Source organism: Heterocephalus glaber, unplaced genomic scaffold (genome assembly GCF_053883595.1).
Source record: "Heterocephalus glaber isolate CG9 unplaced genomic scaffold, H.glaber_assembly_v1.0 deba00001553, whole genome shotgun sequence".
NCBI lineage: Eukaryota > Metazoa > Chordata > Mammalia > Rodentia > Bathyergidae > Heterocephalus > Heterocephalus glaber.
In genome coordinates this window covers 34,187,660-34,214,332 of record NW_028258344.1, presented here as the reverse complement: position 1 = coordinate 34,214,332, position 26,673 = coordinate 34,187,660, and the positions used below count along the sequence as shown (strand labels likewise).

The window sequence follows — 26,673 nt, the reverse complement described above, 5'->3', positions numbered from 1 at the left end:
CTGAGGAATAAATGGATTTAAAAGCATAGAAAAGGTAGTCCAGCAGATCTGGTTAAGAACGAGGAATCATATGCAGAAGTTTTCTCCCTAGAGTCTCCATTTGGCAACTTTGTGAACTTGGCAAAATGACTTGACTTCTCTGTTCTTAGGATTTCTCATCAGAGTCCTGTAGTTGTTTTGAACATCAGTTGATGTATTCCAGGTGACAGGTCTAGCACAGCGTCAGACATACACTCACAGCCAAATAAGTGTTGGTGGTGGCTATTTTTATTAGGTTGCAATTTCAGCATGAGAAACTTGCAATGAGAGCAGCAGCTCATCAGATGATTTTCAGAAAGAATCTGTCGGAGCAAAAATGATCATGGCAAGTTGTCCAAGGTGTTCAAAACATGGCCAGTGGAAAGCAGAGTGTTTTGCCAACTTTTGCCAAGTAATCTGACACACTGTACTCATTAAATGTCTCTTGAATACAACAATCCATTCCAGATGATGTTGAGAACAATTCACAAATAGGTTACATATGTGATCAAGATTATATATTTACTTCCATTTTGAGGAACAACATACATTTCTGTCCTCACTTTCCCACTGATGATCTTGCTTTTCACTTAATTTTTTAATGTCCAGCTGATTTTGTCTTTTAAATTCCTACCAAACAATTATTTCAATGTTCTCTCTTACTGTATGGTTAGTTCTAAGTAGTGCATTTTTTAAAAAAAACTTTGATATTTCCCCTCAGCAACAGCTCTGCCAGAATTTTCTCTAAGATACACTTGATGTAATACATTTGTAACCTAATAAAAAGTAGAAAAAGGAGCTGTTATTAAAATCCAGGTCTTCTGATTCATCAGTCATGGAATTAAAATATGTACTGTATAGGCACTGTGCTAAGCTCCCTATATACAATGGTGAACAAAAATGGTCCTTGAATTACTTGAGCTTAGATTCAATGGTAGAGTGAGACATCAAACAGCAAGTGAACAAATAAATTCAAACTTTGCTAAGTGCCAGGAAGACTTCAAAACTTTCTAGCATAAACACTGACTTAAGTCTAACAAAGACATTTCCACAACAGAAGTATCAAAGTTTTAAAACACTAAATAACTGACTATTCCTTATTCATAGAGAAGTTTTATGAAAGAGCCAATGACACTTGTAACCGGATCGAGGATGCTTTCTCTGAGTAAAAGTTTCTCCTTTTAAAATTTGTTCTTCTTAAGTACAAGTAGGTGTGCCTAATATAAATATAATTTATTCATAAATAAAGAGAGAGAATCAAGAGAAAAAATTAGCCTTCTTTTTAAAATCCCAATTCTTCAATGAAGTGTTTTGCAAACATAGTGCCAAACTGGATTACAGTGATGGTATGGATTTTTAACGACATACAGTTTGTAAGGAATGAGATCCATATTCTTTCTTAACTATTTTATCATCATTCCTTTGTGATGAGTGAAAACTCATTTTTAAAGAATGGGTTATCTTGTATAACATTTGAAAATATTTGCTGGTTACAAAAATTCAAGCAAAGGACATTGTAAGATAAATTTTGGAAGCTCTATACCACAATTATAACTGACTGAGATCTCTTACCCATTTCTTGTTCTGGGGATCAAAATAACATTCCCAGGTAAATACCTGACATCAGGTAATATGAATTCCAATGACAGTTCCTTGATTTTTTTCTACAAGATTATAAATGACCTATTTAAAGTGATCCTTATAAAAATGTGTGCTCTGTTTCTTAGCAGTAAGGGACAATACTAGGAACTTTTAAAGCCTAATAATTGGTTAGTCTATCTAAAATAACCCACTTATTTTCTGGACCATAAATATTGAGTAATCAGAGATGAACCCGAATAAAAGCTTTCCAGTTGGGATGATGCACAGATATATACTTAACTATATTTTTTTGTAATTAGTCTATTTTTTAAAAATGTTATCCTAGAAAGTAATATAATCTCTCTTTGTAAGCTATTTTCTTGTTTTTGTCAATGTCAAATTTGTTTTTGACATGATGGATTTTTAAAGGCAAAAAATAACCAATAAAGCCAATGGAACCAAATATTAAAAATCAGTGATTCTGAGTAAAGGATATATAAACATTGCCTATACTATTCATGAACGATTTTTTGTTGCTTTTGATTTTTTTTAAATAAAAATTTGAGGTGGGGCGATCTTGTCCTTACTGGACTTCATGAACAGTACACAGAGACTTTTGTGAAAGAAATTCCAACAATTAGTAGTTTTCAAAGAGATAATATGTCTCTGAAGTACAAGTAGTGATGATTTCACCCAACAACTAGAAAAGCAAACCCATGAAACAACTAATAACACCAGTGAAAACTCATTATGAGCATTCACAGAAGGTCCCCTGGGGAAAGCAACAGGTTCAAGAGCCCTCATCATGCTCCATAGATATTCAGGGACCCAACATCCTGTGTGCAGGAGCTTTGTTTTGTTTCCAGCAGGATACATTGAAAGCTCTTCATTGTGTGGACTCCAAGAAGTAAACTGATGGAGAGAAAACTCCCCAGTGTGCTCCAAAGCAACCTTTCTGAGGATTCACTCAGTTTAAAAGGTGGGAGCCATGGCAAAGTATGCACCTGTCATCTGTCATCTACACAGTGGGTTTACCACTCCCAAAACACCTCCTTTTCTTTTTACTATTATTTATACCCCATCCTTGTCACTAAAGGTCATTTATTGATTCATATATTCAACCCATGATTTTGACTCTTCGCTTATGTATAAGTCACCAAGTAGGCTTTGCTCCCTAAAGTTAGGAAGATATAGCTTATGGCCCTGTGTTCTCAGACAGCCTTAGACAGAAAGTGCAGAGATTCTCAGCCCTGACTATACATTAAAATCAAATAGGAAACTTCATAAAAACATGAATGCGTAGGTACTACCTAAATCACATTCTGATTTAGTAGATATGGGGTGAGATATCTGTATTCTTAGAAAGCTCCTTAGGTACATCTGGTGAGCAGCTAGTGATAAGACCCACTGAAACAGGTGTAAGCAGATTCAATTCAGTTTCTTTATTCAGTTCAATTCCTTTATTGGCACAAATACTACTTGAGCCTAATGTCACCCATTCTTTACAACTCCAAGATTTAGATAGTTTGGCGATAGGTGAAATCAAGATAAAATGAGGTCATTAGTATGGACCCTAATTAAATATGACTGGTGTCTATAAAAAAGGGAAATTTGAACGCAGATACACATAAAAGGAAGACAATGTGAAGAGACACAGGGAGAAGATGGCCATTTACAAATCAAGGAGAGAGGCCTAGAATGGATTATTCCTCACAGCCCTTGGAAAGCATCAACCCTACCAATAACTTGATATTGGACTTCCAGCCTCCAGAACTATGGGACAACAAATTTCTGTTGTTTGAGCCACCCAATATGTGGTACAATTACATCAGCCCCCCCAAAACAAATACACTATTCTTTTATGTCATAATATTTATTATAATTTACAATTGCATATGCATTCGTTTGTTTAATGTTTCCCTCTTTCACCATATGAAAATCTTCAAAATGGTAGGAACTGTATCTGTTTTTATAAATTTATTTACCATTATCACCAAGTATTGCCCTATGCTACACTGAGAGGCCAAGAACTCACCAAAAGTAGAAAGGAAACTATAATGTTAAGAACCAATACCGAACAGTCTAGAACAGGTATAGGCAAACTGTGGACCTCAATTTTATCAGGCCTACATTCTGTTTTCATACAACATGTCATCTAAGAATGGTTTTCACATTTTTAAATGGTTATTTGAAAAAGAGAAATATTTCATGACATGAGAGCAAAATGTTAAATTCAAGTTTGAAGGTTTATAAATAAAGTTTCATTGCAACACAGTCACATTTATTTACATATTGTCTACAGACATATTTTTGCTACAAAGGAGTGTTCTGTAGTTGTCACGGAGACCACACCGCCTAAAATATTTATTATCTGGCCATGTACAGAAAAAGAAGTCTGCTGAACACTGGTCTAGAACATCCTTTACAAGCTTTGTGGATCACCCAAGGATGAATACCTGGTAGGGGACGTAGTGTTACAGGCACATATCTCAGCATATTTATTATACTCAGCACATTTACTACATTATTATGATAAAAAACTCACCAGCACATTCACTTTTTCTCAACCCAAAGCTCATAACAGGCTACTGAGTACTCTTCTCCCTAAGGAAGCATAGCTCTAGTTTTATTAATAAGATTCAGGTATGAAAGGGATTTGTGAATTAAAATTTTTCAATTTACCCAGAATTTTTATTGAATGTAGGTGTTTGATAAATGAAAGAATTTAAACATAAATGTAATAGGTGATGTCCATTACAGCTACTTAATTTGCATTTGTCTAACCAAAATTAACAGTATACTTATCACAGAAAACAATTCATAGATATGGGTCTACATAGTCAGTATAGGTCGGCTTAGATAACATTCATACAAAGAAGCATTATTTACCTTCGATGGAGGAACAAATTGAACACATTCTAGCCATATGGTTAAAAAGAATTTTCCACATATTGCACAGTTTTTTCCCTCAGAGATTATGTTCCTAACCTCTGGATACTGTTCTACGGCATGCATTAGAAAAGGATTCTTTGCAGCTAGCTGATTCATGACAAATCTTGATGTTATTTCCTAAATTAAAAAAGAAGAATGTTGTTCCTAAAATTATTTTCAAAAATCGTACATTACATTGATTTCCATTTTACTAATATAAATTTTTGTCTTCTTCCTTACACTGTTAAACTAAGATTCTGGTATATAATACATACATATAAAATTTTTCATTAACATAAGAAAGTAAGTGACTTACATTGTAACACATTTAAGTTTCTTGGATATAAGAATTCAAGTCATAATAAATTTGCATTACCTATTTTATAAAATTAGATATAGTTTAGGTTCAAATTTGGTATATTTCTTTACAATAAACTAAGACTTTACATTCAAATTAGACTCAAAAAATTAACACTGCCATATTCACTAAGATCTAAATCCAATATATTTAAACTGGCTCACAAACCAGTAGAATCTGGATTGTCTGAGAAGCTTATCAGAAATGCAGGATACCAGAGGTACCCCACTACTGAATTAAAATTTCAATGAGGGTCTCAAGTAATCTATCTGTATGCACAGATAGTTTGAGAATGGCTAGTCTAAATTATTAGCCGCCTTTTGTACCTGATTAACTCGACCTTGTTTTGTTTTGTTTTTAAACTTTGATTGTATTTATTTATTTTTTTAATCTTTTTTTTTTTTTCTTTTGGTACCGGGCATCGAACTCGGGTCTTTGCGCTTGCGCAGCAGGCGGCGAAACCACTGAGCTAAATCCCCGGGCCCCCTAACTCAACCTTGTTGAAGAACAATAAATTCAACCTGTGTTAGACCTAGTCACATCAATGTTCAGAAAATTGACTTTGTGCAATAATAATATTATAAATGCTAAGTAATAAAAAGGGTATTGAGGAAAAGGAAGTGCCTTTTACCAGGACCATCGTTTTAAAGTTAAAAATTTGTGTGTGTGTGTGTGTGTGTGTGTGTGTGTGTGTATTGTCTTTACTGACCAAGCAAAGAAAACAAACGTTTGTCTTACTCTAAATGCCCCTCATTGTTGATGCTAGCAGAGTGGAAATCCTGTGTAAATGTTGCACAAACACTGCCTGAAATTTTAATAGTGTATGGGCTTAGTTTATTTTTATTTCCTGGCCAAAATAAAAAATTTATTTCTCAGTAGTATTAGAATAATTCACATCAGGCTCTGATCAGAATTTTGGGGAATGCATACATGTAGACAGACAGACAGACATAATCTTTCACTTATTCATTCCAATTAAAATCTTTTTTTCAAAATTCAAATAACAACAAAATTCTATAAATTGCCATATCCTTGTTCCCTACTTCCCTATCTTTTCCAGGTAACAAGAGTATGGGAAAGCTGCCTTCATACAACAACCCTGGGTATGGTTTCCTTAAATGTCTGGTCCTTCAACAAAACAAACTCGTGATCACTTAAGCACTTTCTTCTAGATGGTTATCTGACAGGGGTCAATGGGACAGATACATCTGAAAGCACTAATGCAACCCGCACTGCTAGATCAGTTGTTTATTGCCACCCTTTCTCTCGCTGCTTTAGTAGAGTATAACTTGTGATCCTAAACAAAATATTCATTTTACAGGTAAATGATTAGCTACATGAATTCAGTGGCTAATCTCATTACAAAGCTGCAGAAAACTCAGACAAGGATTCACTCTCCTCAATAGAAGGTAGAAGAATTTGCTGAAATATATAAGATCTATAAATAAATTTAAACAATTACTTTTTCCATTTATGATTCCCCTACCCAAATATGTTTGTGGCACGCAGTATATCTCTTGACAACTATGATCAGTCATTATTTATATTTTTCTACCTCCTGATAATGTGTTACTTTGGGAGAATAATGCATACCATTAAAATACAAAATAAATGTATTACTTGGAAAAGTATCAATAAAGTAGATAATAATAAGCTGACCAATAATATATTTTAGGACCCCTCTTATAGATATAGTCGATGCAGTTTTTGAAAATATACAATTTAATGATGCCATATATACAACACGTATAAAATTAACTCTTGTGCTCCCAGGCCTTACAGTTTCAAATATCACATTCAACAACTCCCCAAAAGAAATGTAAACATTATGTACTGCAAACATGTACTAATAAAAAATAATAAATTTTAAAAAGTGCTGGGGACGTAGCTCATTGTGAAGCCCTAAGTTCATTCCCCACTATTGAAGAAAAATCACAAGACAGAAATATTGGTCTGTCACTGTAAGCATTACCAATATTCTTGCCCTTGAGGGCGCTCTGAAAGACAGACATCACCTTGAGTTAACTGCTCATCCAGCCTCCTCCACATACCGAATATCCTCCAACCCAGGCTTATCCTGTCTCCATTTCCCTTTCCTCCCTTGCAATATTGCAGTGTGGAGTTAAAGCCCAACTGCTTAAGTTGGTGTCACTGTCCCAACACTACCTCTGTGACCTTAAACAAGTTATTTAACCTTTCTGGGACTGTTTCCATATCTATTTTTAAAAGAGGCAGTAATGGAACCCACGTCTTTAGGGTTATTGAAGGACTTCATTAATTGTTGTTAAGCATAAATAATAGTGCCTTCACATGTGTAAATACCGAATAATTTCTCTGGTGTAAGAAACTGAAAGTGTGAATAAGGATTAAAATGAATAATTGATAATGTGAAATAGGAAGAAAAGGTCCAAAGGGGTAGGGGAAGTGAGAGGGGTAGGGGAAAGGAAAGAAGGGAAAGGAAAACTAATGAGAAAAGAAAAAAATGGAAACAAAGTCTTTGTAAATAGGGGAGGGTGGAGGGGGTGAAGGGAGGGCAGGGAATAGGGAAAAAATAAGAACCAAGATACATCATGTAAAGGTACAAGTTCCAATGATAAATGTAAATGTTTTGTATACCTAAAATGTACCAATAAAAGAATTTAAGGAAAAACTAAAAATAAATAATAGTGCCTTGTTCACAGTAAGCTTAAAATAGGAGTTATCATCTTTATTCTGAAATTCTTGATGCAAAAGAAAAATTGGTTCTGAAGGATTAAACATTGCAATTTTTTTAATGATTTGCTGTTGAAATTCAAAAGAGTATTTTTTCTATATAAGAGTAGGAAGTAATGATGTTTGGGGAAATAGTGATGTTTGTGAGAACATTCTCTGAAAAGAAGTTTGGAAAGAGCGCATCTGTGAAAGAAGCCAGCTCTTTGGCTTACTAATTTCATCCATATGGATCATATGGACATAAGCTAGAAATAAACTGAGAATGGTCCTGATATTCTTGTTTATAAGGGCCCAAAAAGAAAAAAAAAAAGATATATATAACCTAAGCATTTAACAGTGGGGAAGTACTTAGAAATATGACCTAACAGAATACTATTAACCCATCAAAATATATCTTAATATACACTGATATAAAAGATGTCTTAGTTTTCTTTTTCTGGTTGAAAAGAAATTCACATTTTGAGTGAAGAAACAAATATTTAAAGAGTATGTAGAGTTTAAATTCATCTTTAATTTAAAATATATTCTGTATGCACAGGAAATTTAGAAGAAGAAATATTAGAAAAGAGTAGTTACATATAGCTCTGTGTACTAGGTTCCTGGGAATTAACTTCCATTAGTTTTTTTCTAATTTCACTAAATGAGTTTGTTTTACTTTCAATGTAAGAACTATTTTCTAAATCAGTATATTTTAACTAATTTTTATTTTCTTCATTGTTTGTTTGTATTTTCCAGGTTTAGTTATAAACATGTATTTCTTATACAATGAGTGGAAGGAGCATTTTAAAATAAATTAAGCCAATGGCTTAATTGTTGGTTTTTTCCTACAGCCGGGAAATTTGAACCCTATGAAATTCCTGAAAGTCTAACAATTTTACATGTTCAGCTCTAGACCTAAATAGATCTGGAAAATTCAAAGTTGTGAGGGAGAATAATACTCAAATATGGGAGGATCTAACTGATCCATTGTGAAAGGAATCTTCTAATACGCTCTCTTGTTCTTTATACTCTCATCAATTTGTTTTAAGTTCTGGATCATATTCATTCATTCACTAGGGATATAGACAAGTTAAAGGAGGGTAGAAGAGATAAAGACCCTACTAAGAATAAGTCAAATGCTTCTTAGTTAATATTGAGAAAAATACTTAGAAGGCCAAAGTGAAAATAAATCCCTCTTTTTTCTTTTCATCTAATAGACTATCACCATTTCTGTATTTAGTCACACTGAAAATCAAATAATATTACACTGGATTCCATAAGCAAGTAAAAAAAAGAACACTTATACATATGATACATATTGCCAATGAATTTGGGTTACATTAATCATTTGCTGGCCTGGCCAGAATGCTTTAAAAAAAACTCTACAATTTAAGCCATACCCTTAGTTTGAATATTTAATTATTCAATTGAATACTTAAAGGTTCAATGAGCTAAACCTTTACCTTTAGACTCCAAATGTCCTCCTGTTGTTTAGCTGCAAATGGCTGCTTCAGGAAGAGTGGATTTCCTCACAGTAGAATTCCCTCGGCTTCAGATCCTGAAACTTTTAAAACAAAATAATACCTTTGTTGTAAAACAAAACAACAAACCAAAGCTCTAAAACTATACCTTCAATACAATTAGAATAAAATTACTTTGCTTGAGGCTTAGCACTCTGTATTAATATTTTAAGAGTGGGACACACTCTAGCCTTTAGAAGCATAAGAATCATAATACTAGGGACCAGGGTTTTAGCTCAGTGGTTCCAGCACCTGCCTTGCAAGCGCAAGATCCCAAATTCAATCCCCGGCACCAAAAAAAAAAAAGAATCGTAATACTGGCATAAAGGTTCATGATTTTAAATGTCACATCCTCTGCACTAAACAACTAAGAAAACTGATTTATGGTCATAGAATTGGTCCATAATAGAACAATGTATAATAAATAAAGTAATATAAGCATTTTGTTTTGTATTTGCTAGAAAAATCTGAGCATGATGAAAAATACTCCAAAACACCACCTTCCAAACCACAAAGGTTGCTTATTATTCATATATATTCAATGAGAAAAGCAAGAGAAACACAGGAACATCAAATGCTCTTATTATAATGTGTTGTACACAATGAAAATAAAAGGATAAGGAAGCTGGGTATGAAGGAGGAGAAGTGGAGAATGTACACATCACAATAGTCTTCTACGAACAAAATCTAAATCCTCATAGAACCTATCACTTCAGTAGAAAATGAAAATATTTCTTTATATTAATATTATGCCTCATTTCCAAGAACTATGTGGCTTTTAAAGTTAAACTAATTTAGGGAACTATTTCTGTGAGTCTAGATAGCAGCTATAAAATAGGGACATTGAGAAGCTATTTTCAGTAGTATGGTGGTAAACTAGTTCCCTGAAAGAGGGGAGAGAGAGGGAGAAGAGGTGGGGAGAGGAAAGAAGAAAAAGAAAGAAAGAGAGGATGGAAGGAAGGGAGGGAGGGAGGGAGGGAGGGAGGGAGGGAGGGAGGGAGGGAGGAACATGCCCTGGGGGGATGGTGTGTTGATTCCATGACATGTTTGCTATGAGGAGTTAATTCAAGTCATTGAACACAGGTCAGAAAGACATTTGTAAAATCTACTCTTTGAGCCAACATGAGCTGGCTCTATCACTCTACATATCACAAAATTTATGGGAGAATTAGAGATTTCTGTGCTTTCAACCCAAGATTTGAAAGCTAGCAAGCACATACAATTTAAAAATAATTCGTTTAAAATATCTTTCTGGGGGATCATGTCATTAGATTTCAAAAATTACAGGAAAGCTAATACAACACAAACAAGATTGGCATCTGATTTTTGTGGTTTGCAAGGGGAAGAGGTTATGATTTCAAAACCTAAAACCCAGACTAGCGTTCATTAATATGCATAAGTAACAGGAAGGTCTTCTCATATGTGCATGAGACACATATCTTAGCCAAGGAAAATTACTCAAGATACACGGCAGCTGAAAGACAGTAACAAAATACAAGAATTTAAAGGATGGATTATTTTTGCCTGTCAAAAAAGCAAAGATTAAAAATTAGAATATCCACTGTTCCATTGCAAAACGAAATTAGGAAATCTCTTTAAAAACAAATTGACAAGGTCATTAAAAAACCTGAAAGCTATCCCTAACTCTGAGTTATTATTCTAGGACTTAACCCAAAAGAAATTTTTTGGGGTTTTTTTTGGTTTGGTTTTTTGAGACAGGGCCTTGCTATATAGCACAGTGCCCTTGACCTCACTATGTAGCCTGGGATGGCCTCAAATTCAAGGCCAATCTCCTGCCTCAGCGTCCCAAGTGCTGGGATTGCAAGAATGTGCCAGTACACCAGGCAAAAGAAATGCTTGAAGTGAGAACAAATATTTAGGAATAAAATGTATCTCTCAGAGTTATTTTTAAAATTTTTAAAGGCTTTTTCTATATTAATAAAATGTATGATAAATTGTGTTGCTTACCTGAATTTGCTGGCCCTCTGCTTATTTACTCCAAGTATATTCAAAATTTAGTCCTAAATCATCCCTGCCATCAACTTTCCCTTTCAGCACCTGACCAAACTAGTGGTGTTTGCTTAGTTGCCCCTCAGGGCAGACAAGATTCACTATCAATTCATCACCAACAACTTCCAGTTTGCCCTCAGGGGTCACTGACAATTCTGTTGTAGCCAATATACCCTCCTAAAAACATTTTCTTTACTGACTCACAATTCTTTACCCAACAATGAAATAGTTCTCCTTTCACATTCTCATTTCACTTCATCTTCTTTACCTGAAGGAATTTTATCCATATTGATGACTATCTCTGTGGTAGTGACTGGTACCACACCCTGTCACCAACTGTGTATTCAAAATCTGCACCTGGGTGCCTTATATACACATCCAGGTCACCTGGTCAAAGAGTCTTTTTCCAGTGTTTTCTATTTCAGCCCATGGAAAGCTTATTAATCCATTGCCATTTCCAAATTTGCCCCTAAAATATGTAATGGATCTGTTTTGGTCTTTGCACACATCCTGCCCCAAGCTTTGACCAAATTATTGGCTTCAGCAAAAGTCTATCAAAATTCCACCTCCTCCTGCCCTCTGGCCTCCATCTAATATATCTGTTACACTGCAGAGGGAAAGGCCTTTACAAAATACAAATCTAAAAGTCTCCTCATATCTGAAACCCTTTGAGATTTTTACTGTCTTTATAATAAAGAGCAAATCCTTAGCATACCCTATATTCTTTGCCACAGCCCCTTCTACCTAATGTCTGAGTTCTAGGACACTGAATTCTCAATACGAACATCCATACCCCACCACCACCACCTTAGGGTCTTTCTACATATTGTTCATTCTCTCTGGAAGTCATCTTTCCCCTTCATCTAATCCATTATTACTCATTATTCAGATCTTGGTTTATGTCACCTCTTCCAGGAAGCCTTCCCTAACCTGTTTAGTCAGGCTTCTGGTGTCTCTTATAGATGCGTGTCCTTCTCTTTTAGTGTACTAATTTTAGTTTCTGATTATCCATCATGATGTTAATTGTTTGGTTAATATCTATTTCACCAGTACACTGCAGCTTACAGAAAACAAGACTCCATGCTGGTTTCCTCACCATTATATCTCCAATTCCCAATGCAGAGCTTAGTATATAATGTAAAATGTATGGATTTAAGATGAGAGACTTTATAGTTGCCTTTTCTTGAATTCCAGCTCCTCAGTACTAGCTATGAGAGTTGAACCACATTATCAGGCCTCTTTAAGTAAAATAATAATAATAATTTTAGGTTCCTCATCTGATAAGTACAGAGGTTAAATGATATAATCAACATAAAGTACATAGTATGCCTATGATGAACAAGTAATATATTATCATAGCAGGTAGTCAATGAACAATTTTAATCATCAATGATTTAAACATATTGTCATAGTCACTTTTTCCACAATTTAAAGGAGGAGAGGTTTATTTGGGCTCACGTTTCAGTCCAGGTACAGCTGGTTCTAAAGAAGAAGCAGCATGGCAGAGAGGCCTAGTGGAGGACAGTCGCTCAGAGCATAGTGGACAGAAGGCAGAGAGCTCAGGGAGGAGCTGGGAAAGGAGATATAACCTTCCAGGACACACCCACAGGGACCCACCTCTTCCGACCAAGCCCCACCTCCTAACAGCAAGTCAGCTATAGTGCCCCTAAAATTCAATCACCTTCCGGAGATTGCATGAGGCTGTAGGGAGACCTCTAAATATAAACCATAACATTCTGCCCTGGCCCCCTGAAGACTCATATATATGTCTTTATGCAAGCTACATTTAGTCATTCTAGTTTCCAAAGCCGTAACAGTTTCAGCATTGCTGAAAAGTCCAAAATCAAAGTCTTCTCTGAGACTTAAACTCTTAGCTGTGAGCCCCTATAAATATCGAAAAAGGTAAACACTGCCAACATACAATGGCACAGGGTAAAGACTTCGATTGTAAAAGGGAGAAATAGGAGGACAGAAAGGAATGGGACCAAAACCCAGGAGGGCAAACATTAAATCCCGTAGTTTCAAGGCCAACACCTGAGGCAAGTTGTAGGAAAATGCAAACTCCAAATGGCTTGGGTGGCCCCACCGCTAGAGTGTTTTGATGGATGTGTGCCTCATAGTTTCTCTCTTAGGCCAGCTTTGCTCATTCCTGCTGGCTTCCCTCAGGCATTCCACATTCCTGTTTTTTCCAGCTTTCTGGATTCTCTGCAGCACTTTTGGCTTTGTTTTCATAACCTATGCACAACCCTTTCAGGGACACACTGAATGACTTCCTGGCCCTGCTTCTGAAATCTGGGTGAAAGCTTCCCTGACACCACAACCCTTACATTCTGTATGCCTGTAAAACCAGCACCATGTGGATGATACCAAGGTCTACCACCAGCTCAAACAGTAGCCAGGTCCCCTTGAATTGTGGCTGCAGAGGTCTCTAAGTACCTAAATGGCTGAGCACTGTAAATTGAAGTCTAGGGAACCAATTTCCTAGGCAGGCCTTTTTAAGCATGGCACACTGGGGCTCCCTTCTCAAAACAACTTTTTTGCAACCTTGAGCCATTGAAGGGAGGGTTCTTACTAATTCCTGGGATGCCCTCAAGCCATGTTTTCTCTTATCTTGTAGTAAAGAATTTGGCTTCACTTTAATGCTAATCTTTTCTACAACCAGGCTCTGTTTCATCTTTGCTGGTGCTTTCTTCCTGAAAAAACTGAAAGCTTTTTAAATGGGCTTTTTGCTCCTGGTTTTCAGCATAAACCTGGATAAAAGCAGCAAGCCATATTCATGCGACAGCCTGAATGCTAGGGTCCCTTGAAATTTCTTCCTTCAGATTAATTAGTCTATCACCCTTAATCAAAGCCTCCCAAAAAGTCTCAGGACAGGAACAAAGTGCAGATAAATTTTCTGCCAGAGCATAACACACATAGTCTGGAGTCTAACTGCCAATGAAGTGCTTGTTCCCAACTGAAATCTCCTGAGTCTGATCTTTTCCATCTGCCTTTATATCAGCATTCTGATCTTCTGAGCTCCAACCAGTATCTCTCAAATTCTGCTTACAGTATTCTGTGGCTTGAGAAGCCAGCATCTTCAAATTTTTCAAAACTTCTCCTGCAAACCAGTTTCAAAGGCTTCCGAAAAGTATGATCAAGCAATGTCACAGCACTGTTACCCACTGTTGGTAACAAAATCTGTCTAAGCCATTTTCTCATTGCCGGGACAAATACACAACATCTACAACTTAAAGGAGGAGAGGTTTATTTTGACTTATATTTCAGTCCAGTGACAGCCAGCTCTAAAGAAGCAGCAGCATGGCAGCGGAGCATGGCAGCGGAGCATGGCAGAGGATAGTTGCTCATGGCCTTGTAGACAGGAAGAAGAGAACATCAAGGAAGGAGCTGAGAAGGGAGATACCACCTTCTCAGTCATACCCACACCAGTGACTGGCCTCTTTGGACTAGGCTCCACCTCTTAACAGCAAGTCAGTGCCTCTCTTCACATTTAACTAGTAAAGTACTGCCAGTTTATTTATATGAGTCTCTCTTCTTTGAGCTTGATAATATCTTGGTTATATTTGATATATATTATCATTTTCTGGATAGTTGTTCTGACCCATGCAACTAAAGCAACTGTGTTACTTAGTTTACATGTAAATCAGGTCCATGTGTGATTATACCCCTCATACCCAAACATGACACAAAACCATAATGAAATCTCTCTACCTGTATTTCAGAAAAGTGAATGACCTCAGTGGTTTCTCTTTGTTCACTAAAGTAATTTACAGAGGCATAAGGGAAGATGCCATTTGAACTCTGCATTGCCTTAGTTTCATTACACATTTATATTCCACTTTTCGTAGCCTAAATCCATTTATCCTTTGACCAGCAATGACTCTTTACTGGTACAATTATTTTCTCTCTGATAAATATTTCTGAATAATTTATATAAAGAACTTTTAGCAATTCTTGGATTTTTTTTTTTTTTAGAAATTTACTTTAAAATAATCATAAATTACTCTGCTTTTAAAGCTTAACTCATTCTACTCAGCATTGGTACCTCACTACAAACAATATCTCAAGTAGTCAAATCCAGATATTATACAGTGAAGACTTCAAAAACAACTCTTCTCCACACTTCCATTGAATTTATTTCATTCATAACTGGGCAATAAACTGACTGGTTCCACAGCCTTTCCTCAAAGATGTATTATTTTCTTTACTTCTCTTGCCATTCAACTTTTTACACAATTATCTTAAGAATATCATTTGCATTTTCCTCTTCTCCATTATTTGTTTCTCTTCTGCATTCTTTCTCCACTACCATCCTTCATTGTCATTCTCTTTTACCTCCTTCTTATAATTAACTGAAAACAGCACAGAACATCTCCAGGCTATGAACATTCTTGTCCTGTAATAGACTCTTCTTCCTTCTCAACTCTGGTGCATTCTCCAACTTCCCTCTACCTTTGTTTTCCCTCCCTTCAGCTTTCTACATATTTTCTGAAGTTATGTTCTAAATCTACAAAACTGAAGAAGGGAAATATGACAGTATACATTCTGTGCTATTAGTGCATTGTGGCAATTTTAAGATGTGTCACTAATTATTTCATACTCTGCATTTAAGAGCTAGGTTCTTATGCTCCTCTTCTTGCCTACATTGCACTTAGTAACTCATTTCTAATGGATAAAAAAGTGATGTATACAACCTCAGAGACTAAATCATAAAAGATATTACAATTTCTGCTTCTTCTCTCTTGTTCTTGGGTCACATACTCTGGGGGAAACCGACTACCAGGACAAGATGATATTTAGGCAGCCCACATGCTAAGAAACAGACTTTCTGCCAAAAGCCATTTGAGTGTACCATCATGGAAGCAGATACTCTAGACCCATTCAAACCTCCAGATGACAGCAATCCCAGGTGACAATTTGACTACAACTCATGAGAGGCCCTAAGCTAGAAACACATCACTAAAATACTCACAGCTTCCTAATCCTCAGAATCTGCTTCAAATAAACAATATTTCTTGCTTTAAATAGCAAAATTATATGGTAATTTGTTCACTAGCAAGAAAGGCAACAAATATAGATAGCCTCTGTTTTACCAAAGCAAATCAACAACATATTGATAAATCTCAGCATCTACTAAGAACAAGACTCTGTCAAGAAACAATGGAAAATAGAATGATGTTGAAGACTGACTCCTTCCTTCAAGAACTTACCATTCTGTTGCATTCAGATAATCTTAGTCTGAAGCTCTAGAAACTCAACACATTGCATTCTGAAATCAGAATTTATATTTTAATGGTATTATTTAGATTACCAGATCACATAGTTGCCCCTTCAAAGAACCAGTTTTATTCTTTCTGTAACTCCAAAAATGTTTTTCCATAAATTCTTTTTTTTTTTGAGACATAAATTCTTTTTTTTTTTTTTTTTTTTTTTGTAGTTCAGGTTGGCCTAGAACTCATGGCATTATAAGCTAAGAAGCATTTGTATTAGTAAGCTATAGTCTACAAAGTCAGAAACATTTTCTTTTTTTTCTTTTTTTTTTTTTGCATTGCCCTTAAACCTCTTCCCTGTATTGAAAAGTTAATTACAGAAAATAAAAGATTAAAAAAAGAAAAGAAAAGAAAAGATCACTCAGATAGAATAAGTTAATGGCTATCAAAGTGTCCAAAGAATAGAAGAAACCATGCTGACCCGAAATTTTCAGGTGCTTCAAACAGAAATGAAATATGCCTCCAGTCTTGAACTGTTTCCAAACTATTTTACTCTTTCATCTATCATGTTTCATAACATTTCATCCATCACAGAAACTGGATAAACCCATAATACAAGAATAGAAGGTGAGAAGAAAAGAAAATCATTAGTCTTGGATGATGATAAAATCATGTGTTTTGGGGAAGAGACAGAGAGAAAGAGAAAAAAATGCACTGCTGCTATACACTATAGTCTCTTGTTACTCAAGGGTAGTAGGTAATTATCATTTCCATTTCTCCTTATTCTCCTATCTGCTTTTGAAGAGAAAAATACTGCATTTCCATCAAGTTGTTTCTAATTTGTTGAATGCCATGCCTACTAGTATTTTAGAACAGACCTTAATACTATTGTCATGAAAAGAGCCATTTTTGATTATTAAATTTCAATGAACTTAACAAAATAAATGATCTTTAAATAATTATTTTGAGTCATGATTCTTAGTAAATGTATTTAAATAAGCAGAGATGCTTCCTGTCATATTTGATGCAAATAAAATGGAAAATTTGATGGGATATTTACCTAAGAAACAGATTATATGGAAAAGAAAAATAATTAAATGATTATTCATATAATGCTTTCACAAATCATTTAATAGAAAATGCACAAAAAAACCCTGCTAACATTTACCCTTTTAATAACTAAGGTTGTACCTAGATGAGTTGAACAGGTTGCACCTGAATGAGTATATAATACTTATAAATATGCAATGTAAATTTTGACATTATCCATTTGAACTTGCCATCTCTGGCATTAGACAGTATTCACTGTGTGTTGGTCAATCACTTCTTCATTAAAAAAATTATAACTAGAAATGAACTAATTTATATCTGATCCCCCTCCAAAAATACCAAACTGGTTACCAATTTTAAACAAAATGACCACATAGTTTACTAACAATAAACACAAGTCAATTAAGTAGGACAAAATAATCATATTTCAAATATATTTAAACTCACTTATTGTGATGGTCAATGTTATATGTCAATTTAATTGGACCATGAGGTACCCAGATGGTGCCCAGATATTTTTATAAACTTGATTCCAGGGAGTGTTACTGAGATTGTTTTTGGATAAAATTTCCATGGTATTGAGGAACTTCCCTCCTCAACCTAGACAGACATCACCTAATCCACTGATGTCCTGCATTAACAACCACAGGAAGAAGAAATAATTTACCTTCTGCCTGAATTTTTGGTTTCCTGTCATATATCTACACTGAAACCTACATTATTGCTTCTCACACCTGAACTGGAATTATACCACTAGCTCTCCTGAGTTTCCAGCTTGCAGTTGGCAGACAATGGGATTCTCAGCCTTTCTGATCATGTGAGCAAATTCCTAATAATAGATCTCTTTGTATAAATAGACAGGAATCTTACTGGTTCTATGTCTCTGGAAAACCCAAATACATCTGTTTAAGAGATGTCATAGAGAAAGATGGTAGCTGACACCAGAAGCCAAAGAATTCAAGAAGGAAATGGATTAAAGATCTAAATATTAAAACAGAAACACTAAACCACCTGGAAGAGATGTTAGGTTGAACTCTTGAAGACACTGGTGTAGGAAAAGATTTCATGAACAAAACCTCAGTTGCAGATGAACTAGCACAAAGAATCAAAAACTGGGATCTCATCTTATTAAAAAGCTTCTGTACAGCAAGAGAAAACACCAACACCATGAAGAGACAACCCACAATGTGTAAACAAAATTTGAAATAAAAATCTGAAATAATTTCTCAGATAACAACACAGATTGTGCCCATCGTTCAAGACATGATTAATAAATCTAGAGAGGACACAGATAAAAAAAATAGAGGAGCTCAGGAACATGATGGAATCCCAACACAGGAAACAAACGGAATCCATACAACAGATACAAACAGATTTCCAGGAGATTAAAAACTCCATTGAAAGTTTGCGCAGCAGAATGAGCCAATGTGAGCACAGAATTTCAGATACAGAAGATAAGATTGCAATTACTGACCAAGAAAAGACAAATATCTTTAAAATAGTAAGACGCCATGAGAAATCAATTCAGCAGCTGCTAGATGATGCAAAGAAGAATAACATAAGACTGATCAGAGTCAATGAAGAAACAGGAGAGAGTGCAGATGACATAAAGAAAACTGTTCACAGAAGTGATGGCAGAAAACTTCCAAAATAGGGGGAAAGAACTTACTACAGATAAGGGAGGCGTCTAGGACTCCAACTAGCCTGGATCAAAAAAATCTACTCATAGGTATATAATAGTTTAGATTCCAGAAACCCAACAGAAGAACAAAATTCTACAAGCAATTAGAGAAAAGAAACAAATCACATACAAGGGAAAGCCCATTAGAATCACAGCAGACTTCTCAATGAAAACCCTCAAGGCAAGAAGAGCTTGGAGTGATGTATTTCAAGCCCTAAGGGAAAGCAGCCTCCAACCCAGACTGACGTACCCTGCAAAACTATCTTTCAAAATTGATGGAGAAATAAGATACTTTCATGATAAAGAGCACCTCAGGAACTTCATGGATACCAAACCGGCCCTCCAAAAAATTTTAGACAATAGCCTAGGAAAAGACAGTGAGGATCACAAACCCAGGAAGCCCAGCAGAATGAATCCATTGGGCACGACAAGAAATTAAATGCAAAGGGCGAGAATCCAACAAACAGAAAAAGTCATGACAATGATAAGTCAATATGTATGAGTTATAACCATCAATGTTAATGGTCTCAACACACCAATCAAAAGAAACAGACTGGCAGAATGGGTCAAGAAGCAAGATTCAACAATATGCTTCATACAAGAAACACATTTAATTCAAAATGAAATTCATAGACTGAAAGTTAAAGGGTGGAAAACAATACTCCATGTGACAGGTACTCGAAAAAAAAGGAGTAGCTATCCTCTTTGCAGATCAAGTGGATTTCAAATGAAAATCTGAAACACTCTGGTCCCAAGAATTTCAGATAAGGGACAGTCAACCTGTATGTACAAATCTATTGTGAACATGTGTTTTCATTTCTCTTAAGTAGAAACTTAAGAACAGAACTGTTGGTTCTTAACAGTAATACAAGAAATTTCTGTATTGTTTTCCAAAATGGTTTTATCATTTTACATTCACATTAGCAGTATTAGAAAGTTCTAACTGGTTCACCCCCAAGCTGACATTTGTCCTTTTAAAACCTTTAACTTAATCTCTCTAATGAGTGTATACTACAATTTTGTTATTGTACTGATTAGTATTTTTCTGATTCTAGTGTTGCACTCCTTCCCTTGTGCTGTACTGGCTATTTTTCATCTTCTTGTATCTACTTTTTAATTGGGTTGTCTATTAATGAGCTGTAAGAGTTATTTATATATTCTAGTCATTGGTTATATGTATTATAAATATGTTCTGATTAAGGAGTACTTTTTTTTTGGTACCGAGAATCGAACTCTGGTCCTTGCACTTGCGCAGCAGGTGACAAAAGCACAAGCTAAATCCCCAGCCAAAGGACTACTTTTCATTTTCTTAACGATGACTTTTAAAGTTCTAAATTTTGATGGAATCTCATTTATCTATTTTTTTTATACATTATGTTTGTTGTATCCTAGGAAATTCGTGCCTACCCTAAATTCATGAACATTTTCCCTTATAATTTCTTCTTAAAATTTTATAGTTTTAGTCTTTCATATTTAGGTTCATAGATCCTTTCAAGTTATTTTTATGTATGGAAATAAAGGGGCGAGGTTAATTTTTATATATGGATACCAGGTGTTCTAGTACCATTTGCTGAAAACATTATCTTTTCCTCTGCTCTTGAGTTATTATGCTCTATAAAATGTTAATGTTAAATAATCTTTCAAAGATCAGTGGACCATATATTTATGGTTCTATTTCTAGATTCTCTGTTTTATTTCATTGATCTATATGTCTTTCCTTACTCCAACATTGCCTTGATTATGGTAACTTTAGAGGAAGCCTTAAAATTAGGTAATAAATGTCTTCCAACACTTATTTTTTTTCTCTTTACTTTTCTAGGTCCTTTGTACTCCTACATAACTTTTAAATTTCAATATCCAATTCTTCATTTATAGCAAGTATACATAGACCTGAATTTTTCTATATACCTTGTGTTTTCTAATGCCGCTAAATTCAAATACAAGTTCTAGGGGCTCCTAGAGATTTCTTAGTATTTCATCCGTAGATGATCATTTCATCTACATATAAAGATTTTACTTCTATTTTTCAATCCTATGGTATTTGTTTATTTTTATTGCCAGACTATTTTGGTTTGGGCCTATGTTTCAAAGTTTAGTGGACAGATGAAGAGTAGGCATATCTGCCCTTGTTCCCCACCTTAGGGAGAAAGCATTGTATCTTTTCCATCATATAAGGTATTTTTGCTGGAAGTATGGAGTACATGTCTTTGATCTGTTGAGAAGGCTCTGTTCTACTTCTAGTCTTCTGATAGCTTTTACCATGAACAGCTGTAGAATTTAGTCCAATACTTTTTCTGCAACTAATGACAGGATCAAATGGCTTTTTCTTTTCCTCTGTTAAAATGATGACTTATGCGGGTGGATCTTCCAATGCTGAACCAACACTGCCAGCCCTATAATAAAACCACTTACTATATACTGCCATATCTGACTTCTAATAGTTTGTCTTGTTAAACAAATTTTTATGTTCATACTTTTCTTTTGTGTTATCTTTATCCAGTTTTAGTATTAGCACAATGTTGATTTCCTAAAATGAGTGGAGACGTGTTCCTTCTTTTTTCTGCTTTAAATATTTGATATAATTTATCAGTTAAAATGTATATGAGCCTGTTGTTTTCATATAGGTAGGTTTTCAAGCTAGGAAGATACTTTCTTTAAATAGGTGCTATTCAAATTGTATATTTCTTCCAGAGTCAGTTTCATTAATTTGTCTTCCAAGGTACTTCATAGAAGTTGGCAAATTTATTTCAAAACAGATTTTTGTAATATGCTTTCTATATCCTTTTAAAATCTGTAAAATCTGTGGTAATGTCCTCTAAATCTTGATATTGTAATTTTTCAAAAATGTATAATTGATATTGTGTAATAGGAAGAAAAGGTCTAAAGGAGCAGGGAAGTGGGAGGGGTAGGGGAAAGGAAAGAAGGGAAAGGGAAAATATGAGAAAAGGAAAAAAATGGAAACAAAGGCTTTGTAAATAGGGAGGGGTGGAGGGGGTGGAGGACAGGGGAAGGGGAACAATAAGAACCAAGATTCGTCATGTAAAGGTACAAGATCCCAATTATGAATGTAACTGTATTTTATACCTAAAATACACCAATAAACTTAATGGAAAAAGAAATCAACCAATAACAAATGCTGGTGGGGCTGTGGAGAAAAAGGAACCCTTCTCCACTGTTGGTGGGAGTGTAGACTGGTGCAACCATTGTGGAAAACAGTATGGAGATACCTCAAAAAACTAAGATTAGAAGTCTGATTTGACCCTGCTATTCCACTGCTGGGGATCTTCCCCAAAGAATTAAAAGAATCATACCACAGTGATATATGTGCACCCATGTTCATAGCAGCACAGTTTGTGATAGCTAAAACTTGGAAACAGCCCAACTGCCCATCAACTGGAAAGTGGATAAAGAAGATGTGTTTTTTCATATAAAATGGAGTAATACTCAGCCATAAAGAATGAGAAACTAGAGACATTTATAGCTAAATGGATACACATTGCCCTACTCTGAAGTGAAATAAATAGGACACACATGTGTAAATACTGAATAGCTTCTCTGGTATGAGAAATTGAAAGTGTAAATAAGAATCAAAATGTATAATAGATAATGTGAAATAGGAAGATAAGGTCCAGAGGGGTAGGGGAAAGGAAAGACAAGAAAGGAATAAATATGAGGAAAGGAAAAAACAGAAACAAAGTCCTTGTAAATAGGGAGGGATCGATGGGTTGAAGGGAGGGCAGGGGAATGGGGATAAAAATAAGAACCAAGATATATCATGTAAAGGTACAAATTTCCAATGATGAATGTCATCATATTGTATACCTAAAATGTAGCAATGAACTTAATGAATTTTTTAAAAAGTTTAAAAAATTATTACAGTAAAAGATACCTTCCCAATAATTCCCCTCCAAATACTCTCCCTTGCTTCAAACACACGTCTTTCTTGGCACTTCTGAAGCAGTTCCAGAAGCCCTCTTTCATATCTTTTCATGGTGGTCTCAAGGTCCTGAATCTATTTAAAACATTTACAGCCATTCTGTCAAAGAAAAACATTATGGTGTGTCCTCAGCCACCTTATTCACTGGATTTGGCACCACGCAACTCCTGGCTCTTCATCAAAGTCAAAAAGACCATAAACAGGAAAGATTTTGAATTGATTCAGAACATGGAGGCAACCATGACAGCACAACTAAAGACACTAACAAGGACTTCCAGAATTGCAGCACTCAAGATGCTGAGGCAGGAGGATTACTTCAAGTTCAAGGCCAGCCTGAACTACATAGGAAGACCCTGTCTCAAAAATCCTGCTCCAGAAAGTAAAAATAATGGTGAGACAGTTGTCTTCAAACCAAGGCAGAGTATTTTGAAGGGGAATAATGGCAATACATCTTTTGGTGTCATAAATTTTTTTTAAAAAATTTAAACATTCACTGTATTTCTTGATCATACTTCATACATAAGTAATCAGAGAAGAGTCATTTTTAAAATGTTCTTTCATTGGACAAGAAGTAAATATGCCAATATAAAAATAGTAGGCATCTCCAAAACATATGTAAAGTAGTTCTTTAGAGCATGTAGGACAATGTCACCTCTCAATTTAAAGGACTTACAGTGGTACACATCTCATTCAGGACTTAGGCCTTGCTCTCATAGATACTTACAAATAAGTCAATAATGCTCTTAAACATATACTAGGACTACCAAACTTTTTTTTACTGTGCTTGAGCCATACCTCCCCCTTCCTTCTAAGTACAATCATTCCCTTAAGGAAGTGTAACACCTAGAGATTTTACAGGTGATTCTCTTGCCTAAAAACTGAGATGAATGAACCATCCCTTGACTACTGAGTCAAAGTAAGCCAATCACAGCCTGGCCTCAAGCTATGATTCAATCATCTAGATTCAAAGGTTTTGGGCTAATTGTTTAATTTTGTTTGGGAGTTTGTCCAAGAAATATGGAAATAATTTCCTTTAGTTCTGGAAACTGAAATAGAACACCTATAGGTCAAGGGCTAGAAAGTCCACACTGGGTTATGTGTATTTAAATCTATAAGAGAATAGAAACAAGATGTAAGCAGTGGAAGCATTTAGAATATGGGTAAATATACCAATAGCATAATAAATGTCATTACCTAAATGTCAATGCAGATGAGGATTCCAGGACCTCCTCAAACTGAGAACCAGGACTCCTTAACTTTTACCTTATCTCTTGTTTAAATCCTTGTAAGATTTCTCTTACTCTTCCTCACATAGCTTTAATTAAACTCCATTTACATTGCAATTAAAAAATCAAAAGGAACTTGCACAAAAATTTCAACATGTGATAAAATTCTCTTGCTGTGCCCACAGCAAACAGAAAAGTGTCTGCAATGTTTTTTGTTCACTCCAAATAACCTTCATTTGTGCTTTCTTTTGAATCCTCCTTTGCAAAAATATAAAAATCTACATCTCCATTCTCTCAATCTAGCTAAGATTTCATTACTTAGTATCTTACTTTTTAGAAATTGTCTTCTTTTCAGATTTTGAAAGCCAATTATAAAACTAGTACCTCTCTACTAGAGAGGGAAGCCATGTACACTCTTTCATCCGTGTATTTACACCTCCTAAATATGGTTACAGAGAAAAGCAGGGATGAAGAGGTAATTTCTTCAGAGTGCCAAATAAATAAAAATATTCAACATCTTTCCTGGGATAGTCTAAAATATGAAGTGGAGAATTCCATTTTGAAATTTATTCAGACTAGGCAACAGTTCAGAACAGTGAAGCAGAAGAAAGATATTAGAGGATTTTGTGAAAGCTGTCTATGGTTTGAAAACTAATTGTGGGATCTTTGGTCTTCCATTTTTCTTATCCTGACAGGAAATTAAAACTTAAGTCGCCAGATTTATGATGGGAAGTGCAGAAAAAAATGTCAGTCTGTAACTTCTAACTTGGTTTCCATCCACACAAGTCCCAATATGATTTTAAATAAAGCTTCTTAAAGGCATAGCACTTTTAATTCTACTCAATATATTTTTGCCCTTCTTTATTCAGACTAGACATTACTATTTCAAAGTATTCTTGAATGTTTTTCTTCATTTCTCTCCTTAAGTTACTAATAATCAAAAACAACAAACAAAAAACCCTCAGTTTTTTAGATTTTAATATAATTTAATCTATACTTAATATTAGAGAAAGACCTGGGTTTAAATCCAGGGACAAAGTTCAAACCCATTTCTTGGATATAAACTCTCTGTATATGTCATTTAAAGTATCTGAACCTGTTTCTCTGTACAAGCGGAAGTAATAATCTCTATCTCACAGAAATGTGAAGATGAAATGAAAGATAAAATATTTGGTAGACTGTAAGGCATTCTGGGAAATATGATAATATACCTGTCTGTTATCTAAAGTGGGCAAGTCATATTATTGTTCTTTTTCAATAGAAAAGTCTTGTTTGAATCAGCCATTGCTTTTTCTTCCTTTTTTCCATTACTGTTATAATATGAATGTTTATGTTCCCTTCCTTCCAAAATTCATATCTTGAAATGCAATCTCCAATGTAACAGTATTAAGACTTGGGGCCTTTTGGAGGTGATTAGAAGAGCTATGCCTTAATAAATTCGATTAGTGCTCTTGTCCAGAAGGCTTAGAAAGCTTATTCATCCTTCTGCCCTGTGAAGACACAGCTAGAAGGTATCATCTGGAAGCAGAGAGCAAGACTTACTAAATCTGCTAGTTTCACAAATTTATAAACTATTTCTGCTGTTTATAAATCACCCAGTCTAAGGCATTTTGTTATAGCAGCCTGAAGAGACCAAAACAATTACTTTACTTCATCTTTACCAAACAAGCTGAAGTTAATTTTATATAGGGCAAGTGTTTTAGTTAATAGATACAAATACTCCCAGTTTAAAAATTATAAATTTCGGCACATTTAATAGTCTCCTTCATGACAAATCCTAGAAATGATAAGAAGATACCATTAAAAGAAGTAAATATATAACCACTTAAAGACAAAAGAAAAATTTTCACAGGAACAGAAACTGTCTGTATATAGAATCAAGTGAAGAAGGGAGCATCAATCCAAAATGAATGTGAAAGTTAAAGAAAGAACTCCCACAAAAAAATTCTATAAACAGAATCAGTAGACGACTTCAGAGAAGGGGGATCAAGGAACAACAGACAGAAGGACCACTGTACTTTCTCAGAAGCAGGCAGCACTATGGATTCAATGACTCACTCTTTACCCCCTCCCATCACCCTACTCTCTACCCCTGAGTTCTGCACATCCATGGACTGGTAAAAGCAGGCTTGGAACAGAGAGAAAGGTAACCGGGGCCCTCTTATACCTGCTGACACATGTCAAGTACCTCTGTACTCTCACTGACCTGAGCACCAAAATTTTGTTCTCTGTTACAAAGTTGACTGCAAAAACAGCTGCTAATCTTTCAGGGAATCTCAAGTGTTCCAAATGAAAAAAAAAAAGTTGATATTTAAAAATAAAATCTACTGATTATATAGTGTTAACACTATTAGAGAAAATAAAAGAATTTATACCAGAGAAAAGAGATTGTGGGACAATAACATAAAATAATTAGTGTAATTAATATCTTCAGGAAGGTAGGTACAAACAACTTAAAGC

At 35.1% G+C, this 26,673-nt stretch overlaps 1 protein-coding gene across 1 annotated transcript in view; it reads right to left on the bottom strand.

Annotated features, from left to right (window-relative positions):
- Lrrc69 (leucine rich repeat containing 69) overlaps window positions 1-26,673 on the bottom strand; it is a 99,314-nt gene that overhangs the window by 19,048 nt on the left and 53,593 nt on the right. The window contains 3 exon segments of the mRNA XM_004841951.4: window positions 4,489-4,668; window positions 9,043-9,110; window positions 9,113-9,143. Coding sequence (XP_004842008.2) covers window positions 4,489-4,668; window positions 9,043-9,110; window positions 9,113-9,143 — 279 coding nt within the window.